The sequence below is a fragment of the Cryptosporidium hominis genome (genome assembly GCF_000006425.1).
Source record: "Cryptosporidium hominis TU502 chromosome 4 CHRO014147, whole genome shotgun sequence".
Classification (NCBI taxonomy): Eukaryota; Apicomplexa; class Conoidasida; order Eucoccidiorida; family Cryptosporidiidae; genus Cryptosporidium; species Cryptosporidium hominis.
In genome coordinates, this window is record NW_667260.1 from 985 (window position 1) to 12708 (window position 11724).

At 31.2% G+C, this 11724-nt stretch overlaps 4 protein-coding genes across 4 annotated transcripts; 2 read left to right on the forward strand and 2 right to left on the reverse strand.

The window, feature by feature from the left end:
* Window positions 1-640: 640 nt before the first annotated feature.
* Window positions 641-3430, forward strand: Chro.40421 (hypothetical protein). The annotated part of the gene is made up of 1 exon (XM_661389.1): window positions 641-3430. One exon carries the CDS (start codon window positions 641-643, stop codon window positions 3428-3430), a length of 2790 nt encoding a protein of 929 aa, XP_666481.1.
* A 1468-nt stretch (window positions 3431-4898) lies between these two features.
* Chro.40422 (hypothetical protein) lies at window positions 4899-5666 on the forward strand. Its single annotated transcript, XM_661390.1, has 1 exon — window positions 4899-5666. The coding sequence occupies one exon, from the start codon at window positions 4899-4901 to the stop codon at window positions 5664-5666; it is 768 nt and encodes a 255-aa protein (XP_666482.1).
* A 342-nt stretch (window positions 5667-6008) lies between these two features.
* On the reverse strand, window positions 6009-9245 carry Chro.40423 (serine/threonine protein kinase mph1). The annotated part of the gene is made up of 1 exon (XM_661391.1): window positions 6009-9245. One exon carries the CDS (start codon window positions 9243-9245, stop codon window positions 6009-6011), a length of 3237 nt encoding a protein of 1078 aa, XP_666483.1.
* Window positions 9246-10314: 1069 nt separating this feature from the next.
* Window positions 10315-11676, reverse strand: Chro.40424 (hypothetical protein). The annotated part of the gene is made up of 1 exon (XM_661392.1): window positions 10315-11676. The coding sequence occupies one exon, from the start codon at window positions 11674-11676 to the stop codon at window positions 10315-10317; it is 1362 nt and encodes a 453-aa protein (XP_666484.1).
* Window positions 11677-11724: the final 48 nt, after the last annotated feature.

Below are 11724 nucleotides of genomic sequence, written 5' to 3' on the forward strand. Positions count from 1 at the left end.
TGCATCAGAACATATAAATCGTTGATTTATTCTTACAAGTTCGTATTTCTATTAAAAAAAATGATTAAATTAATTTCTATTTATAAGCTATGAAAAGTTTTTAACCAATAAAAAAAAAAAAGAAATTACAAATATGGAATAGTGACACGTATTAATATTATACAAATATATTGCATGCATATATAAAAATGCATGCAATATATTTGTTCATTTATTGATAATTTACATACTAAAATAAAAAATGAGTATGTACTTAGTTATTGATAGCCACACATCAAAGTAAACATCTTGATTAACAAGAATTTGAAGGATTATTTACTTGGATAATTTATTTAATATATATATATATATATATATAAATATAGAAATTCTGGTTGATTTCAACTATTAAATAATTAAAAATGACTAAATCCAGTCAATTCAAAGAAGTTTTACCGCCCAACAAATTCAGGCCATTAAGAAAAGAATATCGTCTATAATTCAAGAAATAACAATTATTCATGTTAGGTGGTTCTATATAATAATTTTTCGAGGTTGGTGGATTGTTTATGTGTTGGAATGATCCTATTATTACTTTGATATTTTCTTAGTTTTACAGTAACTCGTTTATGTTGTATTAAATATAGTAAATTAATAAAAGATGCAGCTAATAAATATAATAGTAAAAATAATTGTGGTATTTATGATTAATATAGAGTATTTTCCGAGAGAAGACAAAAAATTAGGCTTGGTTATAAACTCTTTATTACATTTAACTTTGAAAAATAACGTTGGTTCAAATCCTATATCAACGACAAATAATTTGGTTACTAGTACATCTACAAATGATCAAAGTATAACGAGCGAATTCCAAAGAATGAATTTGATTGACATTAATGATGAGGTCAATAATATTGAATCTATGACTGTAAGTATAAGTTGCAATTCATTAGAAAGTTTGATTCGTGAATTGGAATTACGAAGTCAAATTCTTTCAATACAGGGACCAGCACTATTATATTCTCTAATAAGCAATGAATGCTTGGCTCATTTGGAAGAAATGGCTTTAATATGTATGAATAAGAAGCATAGTAGATATCTTGGCTGTAGTATTATTAGAAAAAATCTAGCTAAGGTTAGGAAACAAATTAAAAAGAATAACAGATATTTATTAAAAATAGCAAGATTTGAAGAAGCATTTATTACAATAATTCCAACTCTTAAAGGATATTATAGGAGTTGTGGTAATGATGTGAATATTCCGGAGACTGAATTAAATGAATTTAAGAGTTTTGTTTCAAGTTTTGGTTTTATTTCTTTTTTGGCAAATTTGAGAAATGAAAATGAAAGGATTTTTTCAGAAATATGCGATTTTTCAATATTGAATGAGATGAAAAGGAAATTATTATCTTTTAAGCCACGAGTTACTTTCAAAAAAGGAACATATTTTAAACCAAGAGGGAGAGATATTAAAACACTAAGCCTTTCTCAATATTTAGATAGAAATGATAGGTTTTATAATTCTGAGTTACAAAGTGGTGATTTTGGATCTAAATTGGGACAGAAAGTGGTCACTGAGCCAGAATCACGCTTAAGTTCAAGTAGGATTACTTACTTTGGTGGAAAATCTAGGACGGGTTCAGATTCAGACCCCGATTCTGATTCAGATTCGGACACAAGCTCAGATTCAGATTCGGATTCAGATTCAGACTCTGACTCAGATTCGGACTCAAATTCGGATTCAGATCCAAGTTCAGGATCAGGAGGATTAGGAGGAACAGGAGGTAGAGAAGCGGGAACAGGAGGATTAGGAGGAGGAGAAGGAGGAGGAACAAGAGGAGGAGGAGGAGGAGGAAGAGGAAGAGGAGGAAGAGGAGGAGGAGGAGGAGGAAGAGGAAGAGGAGGAGAAGCAGGAGTAGGGACTGCGATGGGAAGAGGAGCGGGAAGAGTAAGGAGAGTATTACACTCAGCATTTTTCTCTGGTAAAAGCTCTGTTTTTTGCTCTAGCATTAAAGTAGAATCTAGGGCATTTTTAAAAGAGGAGCAAGAGACTGAAAATGTTAAGGAAAAGTGTTTAGCAAGCATTCCAGAATCTGAATCGGATACTGACTCGGATTCAGACTCTGATTCCGACTCTGAAAGTTCAGGAGGCTCAATTGAAAAGCCAAGCGTTGAGGGAAATTTAAGAAAAGAGAGGGAATTATCAGGTTCAAAAACGAATACAGGAGAAGAAAGCGTTAAGGCACCAAAGCGAGTTTCATGCACGGGAGGAACAGATTCTGGTACAACTGGAGACTTTGATAGCAGGTCGAGGAGAATACTGGATTTTACAATAAAAGGTTCAGGTTTGGGAGGATCGAGTTCAATAGAAGCTGCATTAGGGAGTTCAGGTTTAGATGTATTGAGCTCAAGAGGAAGAGACTCAGGCAGAGTAGGCTCAGGTAGAGTAGGCTCAAGCAGAGTAGGAGCGAGCTCAGGAGCAATTGGAACAATTGGAGGCTCAGGTATAGGAGGCTCAAGTAGAGGAAGAGGAGCGAGCTCAGGAGGAAATAGCATGGGAAGACTCACAGGTAGGGGAGGATTAGGTTTAGGAACAGCTGGAAGCTTAAGCAGAGGAAGAGGCTCAGACAGGAGAGGTTTAAGTTCAGGAGCAGTTGGAACCATTGGAAGCTCAGGTAGAGGAGGCTCAAACAGAGGAAGAGGCTCATACAGGGGAGGGTTAAGTTCAGGAGCACTTGGAACAATTGGAGGCTCAGGTAGAGGAGGCTCAAGCAGAGGAAGAGGGTCAGACAGGGGAGGTTTAAATTCAGGAACAGTTGGAACAATTGAAGGTTCGGGTAGAGGAGGGTTAGGTTCAGGAACAACTGGAAGCTCAAGTAGAGGAAGGGGCTTAGCCAGGGGAGGGTTAGGCTTAGGAGCAGTTGGAGCAATTGGAGGCTTATTAAGAGGGAGAAGCTCAGGTAGAGGAGGAGGTTCAGGTAGAGGAGGTTCAAGCAGAGGAGGTTCAAGCAGAGGAGGAAGTGGCATAGGAAGACTCACAGGTAGGGGAGAGTTAGGTTCAGGAACAACAAACCATTCAAATTGTTCTTTAGGTACAACTGAACAGAATACTACTTCCGATCTTCTGAGCTCAAGATCAAGGTCGAGTTCAAGATCAATAACAAGGACAAGATCAAGATCAAGAACAAGGTCAAGAACAAGAACAAGAACAAGAACAAGATCAAGATCAAGATCAAGATCAAGATCAAGATCAAGATCAAGATCAAGATCAAGATCAAGGACAAGAACAGATCCAGAATCTAATTCTAGATCTAGTCCAAAATCAGGAATAAGCTCAAATATAGGTATTTCGTCGCTAAAAGCAAAAGATATTTCTGGCCCTAATAGCAAATTACCTTCATATATGAAACCAACAATAAGTTCCAGAAACAAATCAGTATCGAGAAGTTAATTAAGAAAATCTTCACACAATACTAACTTCTATTTGTAATTTGTATTTTCACGTTTTATTCAAGTACTTGTACTTTTTAATTTAGGTTTTGTAATTATTTAATTAAGAATTTCTTAAGCAATAAAAAACTCGTCTTTTCACTATTCTTTTCTTTCTCTTAATTTTTTTTTCTATAATTAAATATATATCTTTACTCCCCCGCTTTGATTTTCAAATGCACTGTGCATCGTTCCCGCCAAACACCGGTACTGAATATATTACATTTTCCACGTGTAAAAAAAAACTTTTTTTTCTACATAAGATTATTAACTAAGTAATTATTAAGAAAAACACCTTTTGTTTCTTTTTTTTTCATACTCAATATTTTACTTGAGCTTGTTTGCAATTGAAAGTATTTAAAGGTACCATAGCTATTTCCCCACAAAAGTGTGAATATAAATATTATTGAATAAGAAAAAAAAATAAATTTTGTTAATAAATATTATTATTATTCCTAGTATATGTCAAGTTTCAAAACTTAGGTAGTAAAAATGAATATAAATGAGTTCTATTATTTGTGATTGGTTTGATATATTATGATAGTCATTTGATAAAAGAAAAATTTGTTGAATCGTAATAATAATCATATAGTTGAATCCAATTCATATAAAAAAAAGAAAAGTTATTTAAACTAATTTGAGAGAAGTTATAAGAGTAGTAGAATTATTATTATTAATAATTATTTCTTCTTTATTTCAAATTCATTTCTGACATCATTAATATTTGAAATAAATTATCTTGATTTTACCGCCCAAAGTTTATATTTTTTCTAAATACTGTTTTATAAGTGGTTTGACAAAGAAGGGATTGAATAAAAAAAAGTATTTATAATAAAGTGATAAATATTTTTAATAGTAATAGCAGTAGAATATTTAAAATAAATAAACTAGTTTTAAATACAAAATTTATATTTTTTAATTTAATAATATCATACAATGAAAAAGAAAAAAAAACTGCTATTATTTATTAAAACAATTAAAAGTATGGCGCCAATATTGCATGTTGCCATAAATTAATAAAGGAATAATAATTATAATAAAGTATTGATCTTACAAAATAAAATAAGAATTAAATAATAAAACAGAAATACTTTTTTCCCCCAAAAGAGATTATTTATATAAAATAATTAATTGATTTTTCTTCATCCCACATTTTAAATATCTACAAACATGCATGCATGAATGCATGCAGTATCTTTTGCAGTAAAGTCTAGGAATAGGCCTATTTTGATAAGATAACTCACTTTTTGAGAACTCAAATTAGAGAGAAAAAGTCATTAAATAAATTATATGATTAGATAAGAGAAAAAGATGATAACAAAACATGAAATTGTTAATATCTGTTCTAGTCTGAAAATTATTGTTCTAAATAATCATTAATATCTACTTTAACAAATATTAGTAAATAAGATAATTCTGCTCATTCCATCATGATTACTAATATTAAAGGTAACAATGCAGAACTCTGTGATTTCTATAATGATCCAAAAAGAAGAGAAAGGGAAAACGATTACATTAATAAAGAAGCATTTCCAACCCTTGATCTTTCAATAGAAGGTATCCAAGAAAGTATATCTAAAGTTTGGAATGAATGCCAACAAGGACAAGAATTATTAGAAGAAATTGATCGTATTCTTTCCACTTTATACTCAAAAATCTCAGCATTTTCATCTTCAAATAATGCTTGCTTTTCATTACAATCAGTTTCTGAGTTAGATTCTCTCGTTAAAGAATATGAGATTAAAAGATCTCTTATTTATGAAACTTTGAATAGAAAAATCAATCTAAAGAGTGAGCTGGAACTATTATATCTTGATTTTATAAAAAAACAACTCCAAGAAACTCGTATTCCATTGGAAGATGTTCAAGAGACTACCAACATAAATCAATCTTTTTTCTCCAATAATATAACTCAAATGTCTTCAAATTCCTGTTCTGATTGGAGTATGATCAATGAAATAGACCAAAATGCTTATTCCAGTGGTTTAGATAGCTTTGACGATGATGATGATCAAGATAATGAATCTATGATACTCGATATGAGCATTTCAGGTAGCCATTCAACAAATTTCGAATATATTCATCAAACCCAGGAAGATAGGCTTGAACAAAATGAGCAAGAGATTCTTTATGTCTTAGAGATGGACCAAGAACGTAGAGATGATGGTTNTATTCCTTCTTTCATCTTTCACTTTTAATGACAATCGCATGCTATTCCAAATCAAAATAAATTATTGGGAAGAATGAGAATTCGACTTCTTGACTTTTCTCTATTTACCCAAATGGCTTTTTTTTCTTGTTGATATTGAATAAGAGCCAATAACCAAACAAATATTTTAATGATATTTTATAGTAAAGATAATAACATTTAAACTTATTTAATGATTTACCAAAATCTCCCAAAAGAAAATGTTACTTCTTTAATAAAAAACACGATCAGTACTCTTTTTTATTCTCCTCTTCCTCTTTTTGAGTTAATTTATTACATTACTCGTTACCTAATTATTAAATGATCAATATATAAAAATATATGTGCTATACTAAATATCTCCTTTTCTGTATGTGGTATTCAATGTATTTACAGAAGGTGGTGATGGGATTGAAACTTCCTTTACTAGTGAAATATACTGTGATATTGCCAAATTATTTATCATGCTTTGATCACAAGATCCTTGTTGCTGAGATGACTGATTTTGATCAACATTTAAGTTCACCTTTAGTGCCTCAAATAAGCTATAAAAGAGGAAATTTCCATTTGTCACAATGTTCCACCTCATTGATGAAAGATATATATTCTTTGGTTTTGAGTTATATAAGCCACTTATTGGTATTGTAGATTTAAACAATAACTCCAGTAAAGCTGCTCTATCCTCATCAGTTTGAGTGTTATGTTTCAAATTAGATATCAAATAATCATCAGATATTGATGGATGCTTATTTGATATACTCTTTGGTATTTGTTGCATTACATATCTTGAAACTATGCAAGTATCTATAAAAGGATGTGTTAAAAGCTGATTCACGTTAGGCCTATTTGATGGATCCCATTGCAGTGTCCATTTTAATAAATGCCTTAATGCATCAAACCACAATGATTCATTCTCAGTTTTCTCTGAAAATGCGATTCCCATTTCTCTTGGAAATGAAATCTTGCTCTGGTCATTCTGTAAAAACATCAATATTTCATGAGGAGCTATATTCGACTTTCCAGATGATCCACCTTTTTTGCCTCCAGCAGTTGTACTAGATGAACTTTTACTTGTATTTGATATTGGTTGTTGGAATAAATGCCTTTTGTAAGTTATTCTATACAATATGGCACCTAAAGACCAAATATCTGCAGTTCTAGACATGACTTGATGTGGCATCCTTAACTTTGAAGCAACTGCAGCAGCAGCAAATTTACTTTCTGGTATTGTTACTGGACGAACAGTCTCTGGAGCCATAAATGGTAAAGATCCAACGGCCTTGTCTCTAAATATATGCGTTGTATCATCAGCAATAGGTCTAGAAATACCAAAATCTATAATCTTGACAGTTTTATTATGCAATTTGGACTTTTCTATACTTGTACTATTACTAGTACTATTTGAAGACGATGAAGAATTATCACCTAAAAGCTCTGAAGGAGCAACAGATGAACCACTATTTGGGTGATAAACATTCTCAATATCAAGATTTACCAAACTATCTCTCATGTTAGACATTCCAATTCCTTTCTTTTCTACAAAAACAAAGTTTGCTGGCTTTATATCTCCATGAACTATTCTTAAATCATGTACATTCTTTAGTGCAAGTACCATTTCTGTCCAAATAGATCTTAATACACTTATACTGGGTAATGGAGTGCTTCCTTGCAAGATTCCATTTAAGTCCTTGACTCCCAACTCCATAATTATGTCAATCGCACCACAACTGAGTGCAATTTCCGAATCTATAAGTTGTATTACATGAGGACAACCTCTAAGCTTCTTTAGCAGATTCACTTCCTCTGTAAACATTAATAGTAACTGCTGCTCTTCGTTATCATCGTCCTCATCCTCGTCATCTTCTTCTTCATAGACCCCATTATCATTTTTATTAACAATACTCTTGCGAATACTTTTCCTGGATCTACCTCCACTTGGAGGACATAAATCTTTTTCCGAGTTCTTCTCTTCTTGGTCTTTGTGAGCATTACTGTGATCGTGGTTTTTTGTAAATACTCGAACGCATTTAAGAGCATATAGTTCTCCCGTTTTTGACTCTTTTACTTTGTAAACCTGAGAAGATCCACCTTTTTGTATGGATGATATAATTTCATAATACTTTCCATTCACTTCCAACTTATATCCTGGGTATTTCACAGCAGGCTCTAATGAATATTTACAAACAAATGGATTTTGGCTCAAATCATTTTTTTCTGCACCATTAGTCATATAAACTTCATTGTCCGTATCCATTCTGACAGCTGAATTATTAACGTTAGTGCAATTACCACCATTAATATTAGTATTATTAGTATTAATGTTACTGCTAGTATTACTATTTATTATATTCTTACCACTTTCTTCAATGTTAAAACCGATCCTTCTTCCATACTCTCTTTGTCTGTTTACTTGCTGGTTAATATTATTACTATCAATATTCATATGATCACGCATTGAATTTGTGTTATCATTTAACTTTATATGAGGTTCATCAACCCTTTGCCTTCTAATAGGTATTGGCGTTTTTGGATCGCAATTCATTGAACCATATATATTATCATTCGAGCCAGTAACATTCAACTGAGAGTTGCCAATATTAGAAGACGAATAACCACCATATTGAGTAGAATCGTTGATCTTATTTACAGCTGGTGTAGTCGCCATTGTTGAGGATGTTGTAGAACTTAAAGAAAATACATGTGCCCTCCCTCCTAACCTCTTCGATGGAACATATCTTATTGCAGCGCGGTGAGATTCAACCGGTTTAGCTGAAGTACTACTACTGGATGATGAATCCTCAATAGTTGATGTTGTTTCTACTCCAGAAGAAGAGTTTCCACTATTTTGATGATGATGATTATGACCTATATTTTGATTCTGAGTCAATGTTACAATTTGTTCCAAATTTATGTCTCTAGGTGACTTAATAGACCCTCCTGATTTACTTTTTTGCATAATCGATGTAAATTGTGTAGTAACAGCCGTTAATAAAGCTTCAGGTTCAGACTTATAGAATCTTCCTTGCTCAATCCTTTTCATTCCTTCCTTAGCTGCATTATATATTAAACTACCATTCGAAAAAGTCTCACTTTGTTTTCTGGAGTTGTTAAGAAAGTCCAAAACTGCCCACAAGCCCCATATTCTTGAATCTTTCTGACCAACTGGTTGTAAGGAAATCTCATTTAATAAATCTGTACCTATTTCCAGCTCTCCAAGATCTGGATCTGAGTTCTCACTCTCATTCTCCGACAGAGAACTCCAACAACTTACTATGGTTGCTTCCAAATATAACTCCACATGCTCTTCTGTCCACTTTATTGGCAGTTTTGCATTAGCTGCCTCTACTGCATTACGATAAACATAAGATAAGCTCAATGAAATAGTTGAAGGGACCTCGCTTGGCCTGCATAAACCCCAATTTGGAGGTCCTGATGACAAATTAAATGGAAATGAACTTCTTACTAATCTGTACAACTTTCCATCACAGGCATCATGATGTAAAAATCCCAATATACTTGTTATATCTCCCTTTGATAATTCAGAGAGTCGACGCAAGTCTCTCTCAATAACACTCGTCCAATCCATCATTCACCTATTATTAAATCCATTAATTTACCAAAATTTGCCACCTTAATAATTTATCCAAAAGCAATTAAAAAAATGAATAGGTAATAAAGATAGAATGATAAAAATGTTATACCTATAATTATGGCCTTTGTTTATTTTATTTATTATTTCTCTATGCTTATCTTTGCCACCCCACAAATTCCTTTCTTTTCTTACTTTAGCTGTGAGCCTTAGTATTAATAGTTGCTAGTATCACTTCACTCGGAAATTTAATGAGAAAATGTCTTAATCTTTTACTAGAGTTGCATGAATTACCCTTTTTTATTTACTTTGTTTTTCTTATCCTATTCTTGTTATTCTTTTTTTTTTTTGATAAAGTTCTTATATTCCCACATTTAATAGAGTTCGCGCCTTTTTACCGCATATTACTTACGTATTTATGATTTAAATATATTACGGTAAAATAAATATAAATTTAATTTCCTATTCTTTTTTCTTCTTCCTCGAATATTTATCTTTATATTTAGAATATAGATGGGATATTATAACTAGTTATTGTTATTGTAATTTTAAGCAAAACTTTGAATTTCTATTCAAAGTTGTAGAAATTAATTTGTTTTCTTGATAGATTCTCAGAATTTCAACTCATTATTGGTATTTTTCTAATGATATTTTCAAATAACTTCCATTTTTATTCATATATTCAAAGATAGGAAATATTCTAAAATAGAACAGAAATTGTAATTTTTTATTTTTTTGTTTCTAGAAAATTTAATTCTTGGTTGGAAATTAACTAGATTATTGTTATCTGCTTCCACGTAATTAAATGCATGCATGTGAGCAAATTTTTAAAAAAATATTCATGTGGAAGGCCGGTATTGAATGAGTGAGTGGCGTAATTACATGCAATTATCGCAAATGAAAGCAAAAAAAAAATGTGCATACTGTTTACTATATATATTTTTAATATATAAAAAAAGACAAAATGGAAATAAAGTTGAATAACATTTCTAATTTACAAATATATCAATAATGTCTAATTATATTTAAATTTGAAACAAAGCTAAAGATCGCACTCAGAATTTAGAAATTATAATAAAAATGACTGACAAAGCCAATTCAAAGAATCAATATCATATGGAATATCATCCTCAAGAATTGCATTTTCACCTTGGTAATGACTTGGATTGAGAGCAATACTTAGAGATGCATTAAAAGCTTGAACAGAAATAACTGAATTATTCGAATAAATTGTTGGACTGATTTCTTTAACAATTGAATTATATCTTTCTCTAAGCTGTAAATATGAAATATCTCCCAATGGAGGAAGAATTGAAGGACTATTTTCTGCATCATCAGAAGTGATTGTAGAAGGAGTATTTTCGCCATTATTTGAATTTATCGCATTTATTTTAAATTTTAATTTGGTAAAATTATCCTCGACTCTAAACTCAAATTCAATACTATCTTGAATTTCAAACATTTTTTGTGGTATCATATGTAATACTGGCTTCCAAAATGTTGTTTTATGATAACAAATCTTTTTATTAAGATCATTTTGAATACTTTCCATTGGTATGGTGTTTTCAGATAACTCATTTATAGCAGAATTCACAGAATTTGATGAAGAAGTTGTTGTTGGAGTATTTTCTTCCAAATAATTAAATGAGTTAATCCTTTCAGTATTATCAACAAATAATGGGCTTGTTGTAAGCACATTTCCATCATCAATCCAAAGATCAAAGAAAACTACAACCGAATTAGCTCTTCCTTGCTTAATTATTTTTGAGTTTATCTCCTTCTTCCAATCAGAAAGCTTTAAAAATTCTTCAGAATTCAAATCCAATGTTAAAATATGGAAAATTTTGCTCATTTCAGATATGTTATACTTATTATTATTTTTAATAGGAATCCATTGTGAGTTTCCTTCGAATCTATAAGTATCCCAAAAACTTATATCAATATTATGTTCATCACATAAATTTGGACCAATTCTCGCAACAAATCCATAAAATGAAATTCTATTTGGTACTGGAATATTTGGAACCTTATTATTATTATATTTTCTTACTAATCCATTACTAAATGCAGTTCCCCAAAGTGGAATTATTCCTTCGCTTAGACCATCATGGTCAAAATTCAATCCAGTAAATAATCTAACCTTTTCCTCAACAAAGTAATATTGAATATTACTTGTATTTGGACCAATATTTGCAGTTTTTGGTAATATTTGCCTTACATCACAATTAAAAAAAGTTAATCTTTCAGATAACTTTTTATTTAAGATGTGCTTTGCTGAAGAGTTATTCGAAATCCATTGATAATATTTCATCTTTTCTTGGTATTCTTTTTCTTTATTCAGATTCTCCAAATCACGACAATCTTCTGAAACTTCACTCATTGGCTTCCAGTATTTTGATTGGTTTGCTTCCAAATTATCATTTAAAGACATATCGTGATTATGTAATTTTTTTATTTCATTTTCAACAACATCAGAAAG